The sequence below is a fragment of the Mizuhopecten yessoensis genome, unplaced genomic scaffold, assembly GCF_002113885.1.
Source record: "Mizuhopecten yessoensis strain PY_sf001 unplaced genomic scaffold, ASM211388v2 scaffold7087, whole genome shotgun sequence".
Taxonomy (NCBI): domain Eukaryota; kingdom Metazoa; phylum Mollusca; class Bivalvia; order Pectinida; family Pectinidae; genus Mizuhopecten; species Mizuhopecten yessoensis.
Genome location: NW_018406874.1, coordinates 403981 through 422655, shown reverse-complemented (window position 1 = coordinate 422655; position 18675 = coordinate 403981). Strand labels below are relative to the sequence as shown.

The following is an 18675-nucleotide window of genomic DNA, read 5'->3' as shown; positions in this document are numbered from 1 at the left end:
AGAATCTCGTTATGATCACTGCACATGCGCGTTTCTAATGACAACTTGCAACGCTGTTTCCGTGTGTTTTCACTTCACAGAAGTTTGAGAAGTCAACATTTCAGCCAACTCACTGGGATAACAAAAAGAAATAAACATGCCAGCGAAGGCAATTGGAAAAGGGAAGCAGGTATAAAACGCTGTTTTCTGCAATTCATTGAATTTGATCGGTATACGCGGAATTCATTTGACTGGCTATTGACATGTGTGTGAATTTTCCCATTACAACACTGAATGAAAATGTCATTTTGTAAACTATGCAGAACTGTGATATAGGCTTAAAGCACGGCATATAATCTAATCATTTTCTTTTCAGGTTCTTTTTGGTTTCATGATAATTTCATAGAAAGCTCAGAAAACTGCTCTGGTACTTACTTCAAATATGAGAATAAGACAGTTTTCTACCTCTCCCTATGAATCCACTTAGTGGGATATTACAGTCTGCTGTAATTAAATAGTCTAGAAAAATATTGGTAGGATAGAAGGCCCCTATTGTAAAAGGAGAGGAAAATATGCACGGCGAGACCGGGATTTGAACCCAGCTATAGGGACCCTCTGAACCATAGACATATATATGCTCTACCAGATGAGCTACCTTCATGGTCGCCAAGGATCAACCTAAGTCCAGTTTCACTACATTCCTCACTCCTTTTCCTCAGGTTTCACCTCCGAAGACACAGCTTTTTACAGCCAAGGTTTGGGTATCTTCTTCTCCTTGCCAAGCATAAATCAAATACCTGAAACAAGGGTTGGTCACAGGCACCACTGTAGCAGGACATGTAAAATGTGTGGCCAGACTGGGGTTCGAACCCAGGATCCTCAAAACTCTAGATGAATGCTCTACCATTTGAGCTACCTGGTTTCTGATGATCGACCCAGTCCTGTTCCTTTGACTGTTTTAATTATGTGCTGATTTTGTGCAAAATTACATGTCATGATGTGGGTTGGAGGCGACAGGGCCAGTGTCATTTTTATAAAAACTATTGCAAACCCATGAAATAACGTTATGTAAAAAAATAAGGGGGGTTTACGATGAAGAAGTTACATCCGACATGGAAAACACACACTTACTCAATGCTGGTGCTCCATATCTTGAAACATTACTCTGTATGGAAATATTTAGAAAACTTAATATGGTATAAGCTTCATGTAGTTAAAATTGCATTCAAAAGCAAGCCCCAATATCTTGATACTGTTTCTTTATTTATTACTTGTGATATGACTGATATTAATTTACCTGTACCTGTTATATATCAAAATTACTTAAACTGGCGTCATATAGCTGAATTTCGAGGTTCCAGTAAGTTCCAAACAGTGAGTGTTTCCTCTAAATTTAATCATGCAAATCACTGACTTTTGCTTTAAGTAAGCCCAAAGATTCTTCTTGTCTGTGGCATCATTAATGAAAAGCCAGGTATTGCTGTACCTTGGACCTTGTTAAATCTGTTTATAGTAAAGGGACTCATAAAAAAAAAATGTTCTGGAAAAAATCTACAAAATCACTGCTTCAGGTCACCAGTATTAACTGTATTAAGTTTGTGACATTGCTTAAACTGCAATCAGAAAATGGAAGTGCAGGATAAGCCATTTGTTTATTGAAAACCAGAAGTAGGGAGGGGTATAGCATTTTTTTAAATGGAGAAAGAAACAAATGAGGAAACCATGTAAATTGATGGCTAACTCGAAACTCAGCTAGTGATGTTTTATTTGTATTTTACTAACTCACATTCTTTTGGCAGACGTGTATACAATTTTGTAAAGTTAATCTATACTTATGCATGTTGATATATTTTGAATTCTTTTGTATGGAAAGTTTGTGTATTTAAACAAGAAAAAGCATCCAGATTTTCATTGTTTCATTAGCTGTTGTTAATGAGTTGCTTATCCCCTTGCACCTTCTAGCATGTATATGTATTCTAATGCGTGTTTTAGCTTTTAACACCCTCTTAATTCTTTTCCTTCCCTTCAATCTGCTAAACTTTTATTCACATTCTATGATGTTCTGAATCCAAGCTTCCATTAAGTATCATTTTAACAGCATGTATAGTCTAATCAACAATTATTTCACAGACAGTTGTAATTAATGTTGATGATAGATTGCTCTCCTATTTCACTGATCTATAGCTCCTTTCTCACACACACACGCATATATACTGTTATACTGTATATATATATATATTATATATCGTATCTAAACACAATTTAGTTATAGCATTACAAAATTTCTAACATAAATAGCATTTTCACTTTGAAATAATTAACTGTAAAATAAACAACACTTTCTAGCATTTTATTTTTCTATTGCTTTTTCCCATCATCAGGGTTAGACACTAACTTGTTTTGCTTGGTAGTCCACAGGACTAGTTGAATAGATTATTTACTAGTCCGTCATCAATGTTACTAGTCCAAGATTTCCCGATAACGAAACATTGCGATCTACAGCACGAAACTTCAAAAGTAATTGACTGTAGGGGACTTAAAATAATTACTGCCATAGAAATATGGTGAAGTTTTAGGAAAATTTTGACAATTATCATGCAATATATCTTATTTTAGCTGTTTTCTAAATTTTAAAAAGAAATACTCTTATTCTATAATCATTTTTTTCACATGTCCAAAGGACCATAGGGTTTTTGCCAGGTGTTTATAGGGGACCCATTCTGAATTGAAAAATTACCCTGTATTTTCCCAATTCCAGTCATAATTTCCCAATTAGATAAAAACCCATGTTTAAATACAAGTTTCCAGACGTTATTATGTGCAACGTTCAAAGTATTTCCGTTCATGAAAGAGCATTCAAAATAAATAATTAATGGAAATTTGAAATTGAATAAACAAAAACACTGAAAATTGATGTGTTTATTTATTGCTATACATTTTACTGGTTCTAGAAAATATCATAAGTTTCTCGAACCACTTAGGTTAGGTGATTCACTAGTCCTTGCTGAAATCTACTAGTCCAAGACTAGCGGACTAGTGTTAGTGTCGACCCTGAATCATAAGCCTTTGCTTTAAACAGTATATACTTTGACAACATAATGGTGATGACATTCGTTAGGTTATGTTGGCCTTATGCATGTCTCTCTTTCGCACATTAAATCTTACTTACAGCATGACAGCTATTACAATGCATGTGTACACTGGCCTAGGTTTTATTGCAGTCTTTAACACTCAGGGCTTTAGTTAACATCGTAGAGTAATTAGTCTGCAGGTTTTTTTAACACATTGTGTATGGTAGGTAAAGTAGCCTAGGAAATCTCACCAATACATTAACAGTCAGCACATATGTCAAAGTGAACTGATCAGGATTTACAACAAATAGTGTTTGAATGTAAAGCAGTCGTTTGAAGAATATAAAAAATAAAAACTTAGTTCCGGAATTTACCTCAACACATCAATTTTTTCATGATAGCATTTTTTGTTAGAAATATTATTGTTAGTGCATGGATATGTACAATATAAAACAGTATTGATGCAGGTGACAAATATTAAGTTAAATGGTACCACTGTACAGTTATAATTACAAAGAAGAGTTCCACCTCACAGCTGTTTTATTGTCTTAGATAATCTGTGTATGGAAAGGAAAGCATTTGTTTTGGTTAGGAATTTAATTTCTATGCAGGGTATTCATCTTAAATTTCGATACCATGCAATTACAATTTCTGGATAGCAACATTTGTAATATTTGGGATGGTTAGTGGGAAGATAATGAGTTTTTATATCATTCTAATTTTTTAAACAATCGTAATTCTGTAAATGCAATGAAGTTGCAATTCATCTGGAATAGGAAATGACTGAAACAACCATTTTACAACAGTGTCAATGGTAATAATATAAAATGTATTTCAACTCATTCACCCCTGAAATTTAATAATGAACTATTCCAGCCTTTGAATTGGAAGAGTTCAAATGTGTCTTCAGGGGTGAATGAGTTAACCTGAAGGTAACCTTTACCTTAAAATACGAAAAACAACAGGCTAGACAGTTTTCTAAATATAAAAAAGTGGCATTAGCTTTAGTTTACCTAATTTGGTTTCTTATCTTTAAAAATATACATATATTTAAATAAAAATCATTTATTACCCGGTAGGTGTGACTCCACCTTGATAAAAGACAGAAGGGGAAAAAAATAAGTGTAAAAGTTGTATCATTTACTTGAAATTATAGTTATTTAAACCTTAAGAAGTTTATCTTTGGTAAAAGTCATATAAAAAATAAAAGAAACTAATGTTAAAATCATTATGCAAATTGCTGTGAATAAGGCAACAAAATGGTTGATTTTTTCTATTTTTTGTCTTTATATGAAGAAGACAGGCACCTATTAAACACTGGGAAGTTCCTGTTAACCTTGTTAGCAAGGTCATTCTCTAAGCATTAAAAAGTGTTCTCAAGATTAAATAAACAATATTTTAACTAAATATTAATACCAGTGACACCAAGAACATTTTCAAATATAAATAGGGCAGTGTCAATACAAAATAAAGATAAATATATGAGTTGTAAGACTAACACTACACCTCTGATATTTCACAGCTTTTGTCATTTTTTTCTTTTGCACAATGCTGTTTTTTTATCGTATATATAAGGCATACAATAAAAAATGGTGACAATGCCAAATAATGGATCAAAGCTTGGTTTCATGATATGAATTGAATAAATTGTTTATGCAGGCTGGAGGAGCAAGTGACATCTCCCGTCGGAGAACTACTCGTATGAGAGGGGTAAGTTTGAAGGTTATTCTATGTCTCATTTAAATGATTTTGTTTGTAAAATGTAGGTTGCTCCTAAAGGTAAAGTGAGAGGAAAGGTTCCAGGAAAGGTATTTATTCACTTGGACATTTATTTAATAGATTTTTATAATTGATATTTGAATTTTGAGAAATGAAAAGATGTTTCAAACATTTCCTAAGAACTTTAAATTGTTTAAAATTTAAAACAAAATATCTATTGAATGTATTTCATAATGATAGACAAAATAATTTACAGAAAAAAATGGAAAAACTAATATACTTTAAAACAAAGCTTTATATGTTGGTAAAAAGATGAGTTAAATTGTTGGTGTCATAATGTTTGTATGTGAATGTGTTTGTTGTGTAGGATGGAGACGACATGACAGACATGGGTGATGGTACGGATGCTGATGACTGGATGCATGTAAGTCACACTCTTAATGATGTTATCAATTATTTCATTGTTTTTAAACATATTCATGCTATTCTAATTAACTTGTAGGAACTAATTGTGGTTAAGTGCTTAAATATGTCGTTATTATATCTGTCAGAATAAAGATTTAATGACTTTTTGGAACATATCAGTTAATCACTGTGAGATTATACTAGACCGATCAGGCTTATATTTTTCATTGTATTCATATCATTATCAATAAATTAAGGTCATCTTAGATGTTGAAATTTCCTTTCAGCTTTTACAAAATAAAAACATACATTTCTTGAAAGAGAGTAAAATATTACAATTTCTTTAATCCATACATTATAAATTGAATTATAACACTTTCATATTTAAAGCAATATGATATGGTATATATAATAGCACTTCATTCTTTTTAAGTCCAAAGCCTTAGTCAAACCAGAGGATCAACTGGACCTTAATGAGCAGGTAAGTCAATACTTGTATCAGTAAAACAAATTTTGGCAAGGTTATGCTTTAAATATTTTTCATTAAATGGAATTGTCAATTTGAGATTTACATGAACTTCTGATTATAATGGTATCTTATACTCATTTTTTATACAAAGTAGCTTGGAATTTAAAGTAAATGTCTGATTCAAAATATTATCAAAATGAAAGGTTAAACTCACCAGCTATAAAGAAGTAAAATATAAATAAAATGTAATTTTGTGTAGAGAATGTTGGTATAACAGCTATGGGAACTTAATGGGTATTTTTCTGAAAATTCTAGCAACTGAAAGAGGAGTTTACAAGGATTCTTACAGCAAACAATCCCCATGCACCTCAGAACATCGTCCGCTACAGTTTCAAGGTATGTAAATCTTCCAGGTATATAAGTCTTGTGTACAGCATGTTATCAAAAAGAATAAAAAAAATATTGAATGATGTTTAGATTTATGGATCAGATTACACATTCTTGAACTTTCGATTTTGATTCTGTAATCATTTTCAAAAGTATCTCTTGAAATATATCTGGTATTTGGAGGATAAATATATGTAACTATCTACGAGAGAACTGTTTAATGTCAGGCCTGATTTCTGGTGTGTCTAGTTAGTGATTGCACTGTATATTGTTTACGAGACTGTATAAAGGTATACGGTATACAAGTTTATATGTTGTTAATTATAGTATGATATATACAAGTTTTATAAAATTAATCATGTCCTTAATTGTAGCAAAAAACCCCGATCTTATGCTTGTCCTATGTACATTGCCCCTTGATGAGCTCATGATTAGGTCTATAAAATTGTGTATCTCGTCATGTCCAATAAGGAAAACATAAGTTACAATTTTGGGATTGTTTGTGCCACAGGAGCGTCAGTACAAACAGATCTCCAGTGTAGACCAGTTAGCCATTCACTTTGCCTTGGATGGAAACATGCTTCACAAGGACTCGGATGAAGCGAGAAGACAGATGGCTAAACTTGGAATGCCTGATGGTGAGTGAAGTGTTTAATTATGATGTTATCACACAAGTTCACAATTATAAATTTGTCTGATGTCTTGATTTGGTGGCACACCCAGGTGAAACAGAGATTAACAACATGTTATATATTAATTAACCAGTCAAATAATCTTTGCTGAAAATGTTTTCACCTAATCAAGAGATTAAGTCTTTCAGATTGTGTTATAATCACTTAGTTTCTTTTTTTTTAAGTATTTTCATTCCCAATCATTTTTTTGTGACAATCAAAATGGTGTTTACCTTGAATTTGAGAAATATATTGTGTAAAAGTACCAGGTAGTGTTATTTTGAGGGGTTACATATCGATGTTGGACTATAGGACTTGTGGTAAGAACTAATTCAGTGTTACCAGACAGCTGTTACCATTCTAACTCACTTGTTTACCATTTTGAAGGAGAAGCAACAGGATTAAGTCTGGTAGCCCAAGGTAAAGTGGTCACACCTGACCAAAAACTTCCCATCCATGTTGTACCTTTAGCTGTAGTTATCAATAGTTTGGTGTTAGACAGCCTTACATTTAATTATCTCCCCCGACTCCAACATTTCGTTTCTTCCTTACTTATTACATCCATGGATTTACCTGACTTAAAGATATCACATTATTTCATTTTTTTTAACCTATAAGCTTTGAAATATAAATTAGAATATATTCATTTTTTAAATATGATACTATATTGCTCATACACTCTAAAGTAGGTCTTAACTAAAGAATATTTAACAAACTTTAGGTCTATAAAATATTAAATCTAAACCTGATTAATTTCAGAACTATGCAGGGGTATTTTATTTTCAGACCAGAGAGATTAAAAGTTTCTGTGAAAAGACTTTAATAACTACTATTATTTTGTGACAATCAAAATGGTGTTTACCTTGAATTTGAGAAATATATTGACTTTAATAACTACTATTATTCTAATGGTAAATATCTATTGAATATCAAGATATTTGTTGATTTTCTTAATCTAATTTCATTTTTGATGTATTAGCATAGATTCAAAAGTACTATCTTTAGCAACACTGAAATTCTTTCTCAACATATTTTAATTAATTACAAATCTAACATCAAGGAGTTGTTCTGTATTCTAATGGTAAATATCTATTGAATATGTAATAAGCTTACTGCTGTTAATAATTTCAACTCCAAATTCTTGTCAAACCCTTTGAAACAGACATTTTAAGAGTACCTTATAATTGTTTCAATTCATATTAATTACTTGCAATTGAAAATGAAGTACAATTAATTGAAATATGTAAACTTTCAGATACAACTGTGTACTTTTTCCCTTATCAAGGGGTACTTTTCACTTCATGTTTGATCGTATGCATTCTGACTTTGATTTGTCTTCTTTTTGGTTTTATAGATGAATTCTAAAATATCTTTTATAAACTTTATCATCTTTTTTTTTCTGTTTGAAATATGTTCACTGTTGGACTCAATTTATTAAATCACAAACACATAATTACTTATACCATGATAACATATTGGCATTAACACTGGTTTTCAGATTTATGATATTGCAAGTAATTATGTTGTTGTAATTTACATGAAAACCTTAATTTTCATATTGCTCTATTTGTCTACTAGAAAATTGGCATTTTAAAGATGTTTGGTAACAATTATCATGGAATATTTATAAAAGAATTGTTAAAAACGGAATGTACCTTGAAACATGTTTGGGGACAGTTCAGTTCAGTTGTAAATTAGTTGAAGGTTCTTATATCTAAGTTTTTGCTGAAAACAAACCTTCAATGTTTACACCTTATTGATAGACCTGTCTTGTTTACATACTTTATATTTGTACGCGAACTGAAACAGTAATCTATTGTGTTTTACAGCTGTCCAAAGTGAGCAAGCTGGCAGTGAGGGTGGCGAGGGAGCTGGAGCTGGGGCTGCTGAGGCGGACGATGCTAAAGATGAGGTAGGGGAGACAATTTGTAGATCGTTTGTTACCTAATGTGCAGCATGTTTAATTACCTGTCATTTACCTGAACCTCAGAACCTCCAGTACCGTTTGTGCCCAGTAGTGTCCATACTGATCAAGCATTCTTATGCATGTGAATGATTTATTATAGAACTGTCAACGTCAGAATTATAATAAAAAACTTTATAATCATCTTAATTTTGTTCCATGGCTGGTGTTATTTACCTGTGTACTCTGTTAACTGGTTATAGTGACATTTCATATCGAAAGTGAATTACTTTTAAAAAAAATGTGAAATTCCATAACACCATTAACTCATAATGCCGATCATTTACTAGTTGTGTTCATTTTAGCTACCAATAAATGACCATATCCTACAGTGAATAGTTAATTATTGTAACAGCAGTATAAATACGGTACTTGAAAATATATATTTGATAATAACAAAACAAGATGCCCATGCATCTTGATCTCCTTGCCTCGTCCTTTCCCGTCAATCAGTCATTCAGTTAAACCTAAAGATACTTGAAAAATCTCGGGTGACATTATGCTTTTGTCAAGAAACAGTTTGTGTCTAGATTAATGAAAAAGTTAATCAGTCTTAAAGGAAGATTGCTTTTAAATGGTTGAGATCAATTCTCTGAATCTTCTAATTAATTTCCCATTGAACCTTACATTGATTCTGTAGTTTTATAGTTAATATGTCCCTATTGTTAAAGGTTACTGTGGGTTCTGTGATGTTAATATGTCCCTACTGTTAAAGGTTACTGTGGGTTCTGTGATGTTAATATGTCCCTATTGTTAAAGGTTACTGTGGGTTCTGTGATGTTAATATGTCCCTACTGTTAAAGGTTACTGTGGGTTCTGTGATGTTAATATGTCCCTACTGTTAAAGGTTACTGTGGGTTCTGTGATGTTAATATGTCCCTACTGTTAAAGGTTACTGTGGGTTCTGTGATGTTAATATGTCCCTACTGTTAAAGGTTACTGTGGGTTCTGTGATGTTAATATGTCCCTACTGTTAAAGGTTACTGTGGGTTCTGTGATGTTAATATGTCCCTACTGTTAAAGGTTACTGTGGGTTCTGTGATGTTAATATGTCCCTACTGTTAAAGGTTACTGTGGGTTCTGTGATGTTAATATGTCCCTACTGTTAAAGGTTACTGTGGGTTCTGTGATGTTAATATGTCCCTACTGTTAAAGGTTACTGTGGGTTCTGTGATGTTAATATGTCCCTACTGTTAAAGGTTACTGTGGGTTCTGTGATGTTAATATGTCCCTACTGTTAAAGGTTACTGTGGGTTCTGTGATGTTAATATGTCCCTACTGTTAAAGGTTACTGTGGGTTCTGTGATGTTAATATGTCCCTACTGTTAAAGGTTACTGTGGGTTCTGTGATGTTAATATGTCCCTACTGTTAAAGGTTACTGTGGGTTCTGTGATGTTAATATGTCCCTACTGTTAAAGGTTACTGTGGGTTCTGTGATGTTAATATGTCCCTACTGTTAAAGGTTACTGTGGGTTCTGTGATGTTAATATGTCCCTACTGTTAAAGGTTACTGTGGGTTCTGTGATGTTAATATGTCCCTACTGTTAAAGGTTACTGTGGGTTCTGTGATGTTAATATGTCCCTACTGTTAAAGGTTACTGTGGGTTCTGTGATGTTAATATGTCCCTACTGTTAAAGGTTACTGTGGGTTCTGTGATGTTAATATGTCCCTACTGTTAAAGGTTACTGTGGGTTCTGTGATGTTAATATGTCCCTACTGTTAAAGGTTACTGTGGGTTCTGTGATGTTAATATGTCCCTACTGTTAAAGGTTACTGTGGGTTCTGTGATGTTAATATGTCCCTACTGTTAAAGGTTACTGTGGGTTCTGTGATGTTAATATGTCCCTACTGTTAAAGGTTACTGTGGGTTCTGTGATGTTAATATGTCCCTACTGTTAAAGGTTACTGTGGGTTCTGTGATGTTAATATGTCCCTACTGTTAAAGGTTACTGTGGGTTCTGTGATGTTAATATGTCCCTACTGTTAAAGGTTACTGTGGGTTCTGTGATGTTAATATGTCCCTACTGTTAAAGGTTACTGTGGGTTCTGTGATGTTAATATGTCCCTACTGTTAAAGGTTACTGTGGGTTCTGTGATGTTAATATGTCCCTACTGTTAAAGGTTACTGTTGGTTCTGTGATGTTAATATGTCCCTATTGTTAAAGGTTACTGTTGGTTCTGTGATGTTAATATGTCCCTATTGTTAAAGGTTACTGTGGGTTCTGTGATGTTAATATGTCCCTACTGTTAAAGGTTACTGTGGGTTCTGTGATGTTAATATGTCCCTACTGTTAAAGGTTACTGTGGGTTCTGTGATGTTAATATGTCCCTACTGTTAAAGGTTACTGTGGGTTCTGTGATGTTAATATGTCCCTACTGTTAAAGGTTACTGTGGGTTCTGTGATGTTAATATGTCCCTACTGTTAAAGGTTACTGTGGGTTCTGTGATGTTAATATGTCCCTACTGTTAAAGGTTACTGTGGGTTCTGTGATGTTAATATGTCCCTACTGTTAAAGGTTACTGTGGGTTCTGTGATGTTAATATGTCCCTACTGTTAAAGGTTACTGTGGGTTCTGTGATGTTAATATGTCCCTACTGTTAAAGGTTACTGTGGGTTCTGTGATGTTAATATGTCCCTACTGTTAAAGGTTACTGTGGGTTCTGTGATGTTAATATGTCCCTACTGTTAAAGGTTACTGTGGGTTCTGTGATGTTAATATGTCCCTACTGTTAAAGGTTACTGTGGGTTCTGTGATGTTAATATGTCCCTACTGTTAAAGGTTACTGTGGGTTCTGTGATGTTAATATGTCCCTACTGTTAAAGGTTACTGTGGGTTCTGTGATGTTAATATGTCCCTACTGTTAAAGGTTACTGTGGGTTCTGTGATGTTAATATGTCCCTACTGTTAAAGGTTACTATGGGTTCTGTGATGTTAATATGTCCCTATTGTAAAGGTTACTGTGGGTTCTGTGATGTTAATATGTCCCTACTGTTAAAGGTTATTATGGGTTCTGTGATGTTAATATGTCCCTACTGTTAAAGGTTACTATGGGTTCTGTGATATGTCGGGTGTTAGTCGGGTACTACCCAGTATATGTGTATATAATGTTTGCCATCTTGATTACCATCACAGTGTGGTTCGCCCACTAACGATCAGGCTGATCACGAGGAGCCTGTACAAGAATTGGTATATCTCCATCACTTTTAAGTCTATATATAATTTTTATGGTCACTGTATTCTCACGTAAAACTTGTGTTGCTTTCTGGTCATGCACTTACACTTTGTAGAAAGGAACAGTTATAAGCTTGCAATCCATTTTATGTTTTTTCCCCAATTCTAATAGATCTAGAATTAGGTTCCAATTTCCCACCGTAAAATTATATTCTACTCAATTTAAGCTACGTAAAATTGTCATTAATTTGTTATTTCCTGTACAAAAGTATTTTAAACGTTGAAATAAAAAATAATTTCAGCAATAGTATGTGTAAAAACTTGAAGGGATCAACTTGTTTAATCAGTAAAAATAATTAAACAAATTACTGCTTCTTTATAGTGGTGTTGTATATTTTAACTCGCTGAAGTTTTATAGATATCAGGAGTTCAGTAGTCTATACTGAGCGGGGCAAATACACATGGTTTTCTCATCCCAGGTCGACCAGAGTCAAGTTCAAACAGAGAATTAAGAATTCTGTGCTACATCTTTTTATTCCTTTAATTTTCATGAATAATAGCTATATAGTAGTACTTGATGGCTATTTTGTATGATGAGTATAATTGGTGGTGCACTACAGTGTTAACTTATATAATATGCCTGCAGATTCATTACACCTGTTGTGTTTGTTGTAAACATAGGCAGTCTGATTTAAATACTGTTGATCCATGCACCTTGCTATGTTTCCTGTTTATATTTGCTTTTATTTGTTTGATATTGACATTTTTCTGATTAGCTGTACATGTATTTTGTTTGTGTATTTATTTTTTGTCTGCCGATATATTTTACGTAATCACTTTTACAAGTTTTAAATGCTCATTCTTTTGGCTTTTTAGAATTTTGTTTTACTCACTTGAACATGTATTGGTAATCATAAAGACAAGAGTATGGATGTGTAGTTTTTGTGTCGCCTGCAACGCGAGGCAACATATAGGTATTACTTTGTCGGCGTCAGCGTAGGCAGTGTCCTTGGTTGCGTCGTCCGAAACAAGGTTTCTGTGCGATAACTTGAGTTCCCTTGAGTTGATTAAACTCAAACTTGGTACACATATTGCATTCCAATAAAGCTCGAACAAGTTCACATTTCAAAAGTTTACCCGCAGTTTTAGTGGAGTTATGCCCCTTTTATTGCCAAATAAGGGCATTAATTGTTTAGTAAATGCAAGAACTTTTATCTATTTTAATCAATTCCTTTCAAATTTTGTACCGTAATGCTAGGACGAATAATGTTCAACATATATGACAGGTTTTATTCTGTCAAGTTTCAACTTTCTGTTTATATGATAACTCAAGCCAAAATACTTTTCTTACTTAAAGTGCTGAGCAGGCGACACATCCACTCCCGTGGAGTTCTTGTTGTAATGTTTTGTGAGTTTATCGGTAGATGTATGACAAAAAATGTGTATTATTTTGTGACACTGATAGTGTTTGTCATATTTTTTCATCCAAACTGCCTTTTTAAAATGAAAAAAGAAGTATCTTACATATAAATAATAACTATTGTTATTACTGTACATGTCACTTTATATTTAAGATAGTTAAAAAACTAAAATTATTTTAAAGAAAGATGTCATTCAGTTTGAATATTAAGTTAAATTTAGATTGTCAAGCATATGCGTACACCTGCTATGTATTTTGTCAATAATGTACTCTGACCTACATCTACATGTTAAGTAATGTTGTATGTCTGCAAGGTGTACATGTTAGATAATGGTGGTCTGGTTGTAGGGAAAGGATGAGGGGCGTGATGATGCTGCCACACCTACACCAGCTGCTGCAGCTGGGGGTAAAAAACTCACCAACCAGTTCAACTACAGCGAGAGAGCTTCCCAGACCTACAACAACCCCTACAGGGTAAGTGTGACCATCTAGTCCACAACACAACAATCCCTACAGGGTAAGTGTTACCATCTAGTCCACGACACAACACTCCCTACAGGGTAAGTGTTACCATCTAGTCCACGACATAACAATCCCTACAGGGTAAGTGTTACCATCTTGTCCACGACACAACAATCCCTACAGGGTAAGTGTTACCATCTAGTCCGTGACACAACAATCCCTACAGGGTAAGTGTTACCATCTAGTCCGCGACACAACAATCCCTACAGGGTAAGTGTGACCCTCTAGTCCACAACACAACAATCCCTACAGGGCAAGTGTGACACTCTAGTCCACAACACAACAATCCCTACAGGGTAATTGTGACCATCTAGTCCACAACACAACAATCCCTCCAGGGTAAGTGTGACCATCTAGTCCACAACACAACAAACCCTACAGGGTAAGTGTGACCATCTAGTCCACAACACACCAATCCCTACAGGGTAAGTGTGACCATCTAGCCCACGACACAACAATCCCTACAGGGTAAGGGTGACCATCTAGTCCACGACACAACAATCCCTCCAGGGTAAGTGTTACCATCTAGTCCACGACATAACAATCCCTACAGGGTAAGTGTTACCATCTTGTCCACAACACAACAATCCCTACAGGGTAATTGTGACCATCTAGTCCACAACACAACAATCCCTCCAGGGTAAGTGTGACCATCTAGTCCACAACACACCAATCCCTACAGGGTAAGTGTGACCATCTAGCCCACGACACAACAATCCCTACAGGGTAAGGGTGACCATCTAGTCCACGACACAACAATCCCTACAGGGAAAGTTTTACCATCTAGTCCACGACACAACAATCCCTACAGGGGAAGTGTTACCATCTAGTCCGCGACACAACAATCCCTACAGGGTAAGTGTTGCCATCTAGTCCACGACACAACAATCCCTACATGGTAAGTGTTACCATCTAGTCCACGACACAACAATCCCTATAGGGTAAGTGTTACCATCTAGTCCACGACATAACAATCCCTACAGGGTAAGTGTTACCATCTTGTCCACGACACAACAGTCCCTACAGGGTAAGTGTTACCATCTAGTCCACAACACAACAATCCCTCCAGGGTAAGTGTGACCATCTAGTCCACAACACAACACTCCCTACAGGGTAAGTGTTACCATCTAGTCCGCGACACAACAATCCCTACAGGGTAAGTGTTGCCATCTAGTCCACGACACAACAATCCCTACAGGGGAAGTGTTACCATCTAGTCCACGACACAACACTCCCTACAGGGTAAGTGTTACCATCTAGTCCGTGACACAACAATCCCTACAGGGTAAGTGTTGCCATCTAGTCCACGACACAACAATCCCTATAGGGTAAGTGTTACCATCTAGTCCACGACACAACAATCCCTCCAGGGTAAGTGTTACCATCTAGTCCACGACACATCTCAACAAAACTTGTTTTTCAAATTTTATCATCAAAGCTTTGAAGTCATGTAAAATCAAAGACTACTATTACAAAAAAAGTGTTAAGTTACTAAAAGTGTACATAGAGCCAATGCACTTTTTCTGTATGATTGTATTCTGTTGAACAGGAGAGAGGCACAGCAACTGAACCTCCCCCAAGAGCCACATTTTCTGGTAGTGTCACCCAGTGGGAAATCTTTGATGCCTACAATGAGGACTTTGAGAAACAGGTAAACAAACAGCAAATTATTGTACTTACATTGATAAAGATGTCCTACTAGATTCATTTAAACTAATATGTGATGTTTAGATATATTTGTTTCTTACCAAAAAGAATGTCTTAATTATTAAGAAACAGAAACGTTTAATTTCAGCAGAACAATTGCCTAAATAGAGTGATGTTGGACAGAGTCATCAAGCGTTCAAACAGCAAAAGATGCTATATACTTTTGATATGATGCATATTGCACTTGTGATGCAATGTATCTGACCTGTGATACAATGTATATCTGACCTTTGTCAAAAATAAAATTTTGTAGCAAAATGCTTTAAAAATGATTAGAAACGTGAACATGTTTGTTAAAAAGGGAAAACAACTACTAGAAGAATAATTCAAGATGTTTGGTGGGCATTACATTTTGAAAGTTTGAAATATCAAATAGTCATACTTAAATAGTACTTTATTACAGCCGTGTAATTTATATATCTCTGCTTCCCTCAATTTGATCCTGAATGATCTCCTTTGTTTGAGCAACCCCTCCCGTGATCAATGCCCCTCCCGTGATCAATGCCCCTCCCGTGATCAATGACCCCTCCAGAACTGTTGTCTGTGATCACCTCTTTCATATGATTTTCTGCTTCTTGATCACCTGTGTGATCTCTGTGTAGTCTCACCCTGTTCAGACATTAACTGTCCAAGGTTTATATTTTAGTACCAGGCCATGAAGGCTAAACAGGTCCAAAAGTCACCCTCTATCTACCTGTGTAGTCTTACCCTGTTCAGACATTAACTGTCCAAGGTTTATATTTTAGTACCAGGCCATGAAGGCTAAACAGGTCCAAAAGACACCCTCTATCTACCTGCACCACCATCAGCTGATACAAGTATACCCGTCTTCTCCTTTATTACTCTTTATTGAAGGAATGCAGCAGTATATTATGCAATAGTGATTAGATTTCAGCTGCCTACGTTTAAGCACGGGCTGCAGTCATTCTGATGCAACTTTTGGCTATTTCTACCATAACCAGCATGAGATGATTATGTTACAGTCAAACTCAGCTCTAGAAAACTTCTTAACTAATTCATGTGTCATTTAGAAACAAATGAGTTAAAAATTGCCACTCTTGTGAAAATAAAAAGTTTGCTTAAGTTGAGATTGACTGTTATAGTCATCAGGCTTTTTTTAGTAATCTAAATAGGGATATCATTGGATTCAGAAAGATTTGTGTACATTATAACCAACACATTTTGCCAAAATTTCAAGTTTGATTTAAATTGATTGTTTATTTTATTGTATATTATTCAATAAGCCAACACAATTATAACATGCAATAACAAATTGATGAGAAAACAAGCTTTTAATTATAACTTTCTTTCCAAAGGAGTCATGTTTGATCAAACTACCACAACATTTTGCAAAACATATCTTTATTTAAGCTAGGTCAGTATGTGATACTTTAAAGGTTTCTTTGCATAAATCTTTCTGTATCTTGAGATGATTAGAAATGAAGGTGACCTAGTGAGTTGAAAGCATGACTTGGATTAAGTTTTGAATATGAACCATTGCATGATATATATTTTTATATACAAAATGTACATATACAATGTTTATCTAGAAGGGTATGTATGCATACAGGTAGTTTAATATTAACATGATTTATAATTTTCAGCATGCATGAATCTTCTATTGACTATAGCTAGTAACTTAAGCCCACCAACATATAATTTAAAATGTAGATTATGTACCAGACCTCTGTTATAAAAATGGGTCCTCTTAAGTAAAAGATTAGTTTATATTTCATTTCAAAAATGAACAAATACCAGGTAATTGAAAAAAGAATGGAGCCTGATGGACGTTTAACTGTCAGCTATGTGTGATTGTGATATATGTCATACCTAATGTGTACCTAGCATGCTCGTGCTGTCCGCAAGACTGACCATTTTGGATTTGGCCCTACGAAATTTACTGGCAGGGTAGGTGCACACAGGTGGCAATTGGGAAGTATATAAATATTGTCACTGTATGGTGTACACCATGGCCTAGGTAGTGACCTGAAACTTGCTGTTATTTGATGGATGAACACTTAGTGATTAACGGCTGCCTTAACTGACAGAGGAATGCTCTGATATAGAGGTCACTTTGTCATTATTTGTGTGTATGGATATCAAGCACTATAACTTGTGATTCAGTCAAAAGATATGTTGGATTCACACTGTCACACAAATCTAGAAAGAATGGTTTGGAATGGGACATCAGTCGTCAGATAAGGGAACTTTTCTGTACTTACAGTCGTCAGATAAGGGAACCTTTCTGTACTTACAGTTGTCAGATAAGGGAACCTTTCTGTACTTAAATTCATGCTGTGACTGAACAAAAAATTGTCATATACATGTGTTAGGATTTTCTTGGGCACAACATGCACAGCATGTTTTGTAAATATGCACATTAATGTTCAATAGATCAGATTTGCTATTTTTGATAATTTTATGTATTGGTTTTTTGGTTATTTTTTCCCTTTACTACCAGGCACTTTTTTTTTTTTTTAACTATTACACAGTTTGAACTTTCTTGCTTTCTGTAAATATCATGGATTCTAAACAACAACAAAATAAACACCTTTCTGAATTATCCCCACTCTTCAAGTGAACACATTTACATAGGCATATCAACTATAACATCCGCACAGGTACATCAAGACCTTGATCTTAGAGAATATGTTGTTCCTTTAGTAGATGAGTGCATGATTTAGTAAAGTATCAAAAATGCATACATATATACTGCATGTATTTTGCATGTTTTAATTTTGAATGGCATATACTGTGTAAACCTCTTTTTTTTTTACATCATGTAAGTTTTATCCTTGTAAAAGATACTGAAGACACACCAGTCAAATTCTGATTTTCATTCTTATATACATATTTTATAACACATTATATATCATATAATGCATGATTTTCAGTTTTTTATCCCCATCAGAACTGCAACCCTTCATTTGTCTTAGAATTTATATAACTTGATATTTTAAACTCAATCTTATTTTTAAAGTAACTTTGTTAAAATATTGATATTGACAAAATCTTGTTTTAACAAATGTGAGTACTTAACTGGAACGTTATGTCTGGAGTGTGTATGTTTATGTACTAATACCTATATTAGGAGGACTTGATTACAGGTACTGTGTCACTGATTACAGGTACTGTGTCACTGATTATAGGTACTGTGTCACTGATTACAGGTACTGTGTCACTGAT

At 34.4% G+C, this 18675-nt stretch overlaps 1 protein-coding gene across 1 annotated transcript in view; it reads left to right on the top strand.

Annotated features, from left to right (window-relative positions):
- The first annotated feature begins 34 nt into the window (after positions 1-34).
- Positions 35-18675, top strand: part of LOC110453093 (dynein intermediate chain 2, ciliary-like) — a 28056-nt gene continuing 9415 nt past the window's right edge. Inside the window, exons 1-14 of the mRNA XM_021501929.1 lie at positions 35-169; positions 699-734; positions 4817-4858; positions 5137-5193; positions 5608-5655; positions 5959-6039; positions 6542-6668; positions 8531-8613; positions 11802-11855; positions 13609-13734; positions 15332-15433; positions 16236-16369; positions 16593-16650; positions 17335-17397. Of these exons, the coding sequence (XP_021357604.1) occupies positions 137-169; positions 699-734; positions 4817-4858; positions 5137-5193; positions 5608-5655; positions 5959-6039; positions 6542-6668; positions 8531-8613; positions 11802-11855; positions 13609-13734; positions 15332-15433; positions 16236-16369; positions 16593-16650; positions 17335-17397 (1044 nt within the window). The 5' untranslated portion in view covers positions 35-136. The remainder of the gene's footprint in view (positions 170-698; positions 735-4816; positions 4859-5136; positions 5194-5607; positions 5656-5958; positions 6040-6541; positions 6669-8530; positions 8614-11801; positions 11856-13608; positions 13735-15331; positions 15434-16235; positions 16370-16592; positions 16651-17334; positions 17398-18675) is intronic.